The following is a 3,208-nucleotide window of genomic DNA, read 5'->3' on the forward strand; positions in this document are numbered from 1 at the left end:
ATAGCATCCGCTGTAAAAAGCTGCATAAAGCTCCTAGATCACTTACAATTTTCCACAGCTCAGTTTTTTGTCTACTTGAATTTCTTGCAAATATTTGAACTTTGCAGTTTTTCGTCAGCAGAACAATAAAAAACACATTAAAGAAATGTACAACCAACTGAAGAGATCGGTCTATCCCTCACAGCCTCGCTTGAATTTCCGTTAAAAATCGAAGATGGCGCCGCTGTGAATAAGGTCTATAGCCTACAGACTCGCAACTCCTTATATTACCTCAGCAAGTTAGCATTAAGTGCATACGATGAGTGTTCATTGTTACAAATAGGGTTTTGAGATTTATCCAGTTGACTGGACGTAACAGACAAATCTATCTTCAGAAAAACCTTATAATAGCTACAATTCACTTTTCGTGAGTCTTGTCACTTTCATTGTCAAGTAGCATCCATTTTAAGTCATCGATATAGTGGACAGACATCGAGCGCTTCTGAGGGAAATGTCACCCTGTTACTCTTTTCACAGCATGTGTGTGTCTGGAAAACGAACCAGGTCACCTTGAAAAAAAAAAAAGTTTGTTAAGTGTAATGTGGGATCCCAACATGTGTGATTTTTAATATCTTTGCGACCGGGTGCTTTAAAATATCTCTCGCCTTTACGAATTGACTGAACGTGTCCTTTCTTCTATTTGAGATAGCCTTTATTCGTGGCATGTCACACAAAAGTATTTTCAAGTGTGTTTTATTAGGGTACTATAGACTGTAGATATTAAATGTCGATTTGTGATGTAAGCCAAGTAATCCGAGAAAATGTTCTCTCTTTTTTTTATAAATATAAATGGTCCGTTTTTACCATGTCAACACGACATCGAGTGTCCAGTAAATTGACGCATAGTGGCTTGTTTCTTGTCCAGCTGTCCAATGATGTTGTAAAAATACTCAAACCTTTTAAAGATTTTGATATGATTTTATGTACGTGACCTTAATAAAATACTGAACGAACGAATGTATTGGAAATTATTTGCAAACATAGAAAAGGTCAAGCTTTTCACACAAACCACCCAACTGACTGTAAAAATGTCCCGTGAAACGCCGTGCGATAAGGGAATAGGTAAAACACTCACTGATTTAAAAATATATATTTTGTTTTTATTCTCAAAATTAAAGTACCCGAGTAAGGTATGGTTCATTTAGTTTTTTGTTTTTCTGAAACGAATATTTGAAAATAAATCCTATAGGACATTAATAGGCTATTAAACGCATTTAAATAATTTATTCCATTTTAGAAGCCTTTTTTTTTCGCCATGGATATTGTAATGAATTCACTCGCTTGAGAAAACTGAAGGGTAGAACAAAGGAATAATGTGATTTCGGTGTACTTTTGCTCACACCTCTGCCTTATTTTAAATATCCAATAACTCTATAAATCATACGTTTGAATAACGAAAGAAAATATTTTTACAATGTTTAAAATTGCCGCAAGGAAAATAAAATAAAGCATAACAATATTTCGTGAGAGTAGCCTATAATAATAATTCGAATGGTTCTCATTTATCTTTTTTTTTTAACTGAACATGAAATCGCGACGCAGAGGGAACCATTTCCCTTAATTCAACACAGTGAACAGATTTTTTTAAGTTTTAATATTTATTTAATTTCATAAATCACAAATATGCCATAGGTAGCAGAAAAAGACATAATAGAGGGGACTATCAAAATTAAGTGTCAAATGTAACAGTGAGACAGTTTGTGTTTATATTTAGTCAGAGATGAAAAAAAATATTGCAATGCAATTACAGTAGATGTCTTAAAAGAACAGATACAGCTCAACCCATAATGGACATTATAGGTTTCATCTGTTTGTTTAATATAAGAACATTCTCACCACTGGTAAAAGTCACATCAATGAGTGCAAAAATGAGTGGAAATGAATAATTCGTCAGTTCTGCCAAAGAGCAGAACCTGTACATTCATAAATAGTCACACATACTAACCTCGCATCAAGCGGTTAGATGGGAGTTCAGTGCCAAACTAGATTTCCTGATATGCTAAGTCCAAGACGGAAAGACAGTCTCCCTCAAACATGCAACAAAAGACACAATCCATCCATCCATCCATTCGCAAAGAATCTGTTAACTACAACTGCTTGAAGTTCTTCCTGAGGCACTGAGCTGGAAGTGCACTTAGCTAAAACACATGTGCTTCTCTGCTACACCAAAGCAAATAATACTATCATCAATATCTGGCCAGCAGCCATTAAGAGAGGCTGGGGGGGGGGGGGTCTCCTTCTCCGCAGTGTGATGTCCAGTCCTCAGTTGTTGGTGGCGGCGCTTTCGGCCTCCTTGCTCGGCTCCTTGACGCTGCCTTCCTTTTTGCTGCCCTCCTTAGAGGTCCGGTTGAGCGCTCCGTTGATGAAGCTTTCTGAACTCTGGCACTGGAAATGCTTTCGGGAGCCCACCAAGGACGGGTTGTTGACCAGCGTGAAGAGGAGCTGCCAGTGCGCTCGTGCCCGCTTGGCGTTGGACACCTTGTTCTGTTTCTTCTCTTGCTGGACCAGTTGAATACCTTTAAATGTTGAATACATAACATTATGAAAGAGGTTAAGTCAACATATTGAAAAGTCCATTTAATTGATTACTGATAATACTAATATATACACATATATACATATATATACTGTATATTCATAGTGTTTTACATTTATTTTATATTAATTAATGAAATTCATTTGATCAATTTATTAATTTAATGTAAAATTTCTATATTTTATTAATAAAATAATCTAAAATTATAGGTGGTTGTGCAAAAATAAAATTGGTGTGTATGTAAATATATAATAAAATTAAATAATTAAATAATAAAATAAAAATGAAATAAAAAAAACCTAATGCTGGCAAATTGAATGAAAGCGAAAAGGTTGTAAATCTAATTCACAGTTGGAACACAAGGTGCGTTTAGCATATGGAAAGTGTAAGAACTGTGAGTCACACATATGAAACAGTCAATTACAGCGCTCAGTCGGTGTAACAGACCCGTTTTTCTCAGATAACAATTATTGTATGCAAATACAGACAAGCAAATATTATTCCTCCAGTTTTTTGTATGCAAAAAGCCTCACATCTGTAGGTGTAAAATCAACAAAAGACAGGGTTTTTAATGTGGCATATACACCATCTGCTGCCTATCATCCTGCAGAAACCTAAAGCTGGCAGATCTGT

The 3,208-nt window shown here is 35.6% G+C and overlaps 1 protein-coding gene across 2 annotated transcripts in view; it reads right to left on the reverse strand.

Annotated features, from left to right (window-relative positions):
* Positions 1–1,625: 1,625 nt before the first annotated feature.
* Positions 1,626–3,208, reverse strand: part of stra6 (signaling receptor and transporter of retinol STRA6) — a 31,140-nt gene continuing 29,557 nt past the window's right edge. For both annotated transcript variants that reach the window (XM_081355459.1, XM_081355458.1), the window contains exon 18: positions 1,626–2,555. In XM_081355459.1, coding sequence (XP_081211585.1) covers positions 2,302–2,555 — 254 coding nt within the window. In that variant the 3' untranslated portion in view covers positions 1,626–2,301. The remainder of the gene's footprint in view (positions 2,556–3,208) is intronic.

Source organism: Scardinius erythrophthalmus (genome assembly GCF_964197995.2).
Source record: "Scardinius erythrophthalmus genome assembly, chromosome: 24".
NCBI classification, from domain to species: Eukaryota; Metazoa; Chordata; class Actinopteri; order Cypriniformes; family Leuciscidae; genus Scardinius; species Scardinius erythrophthalmus.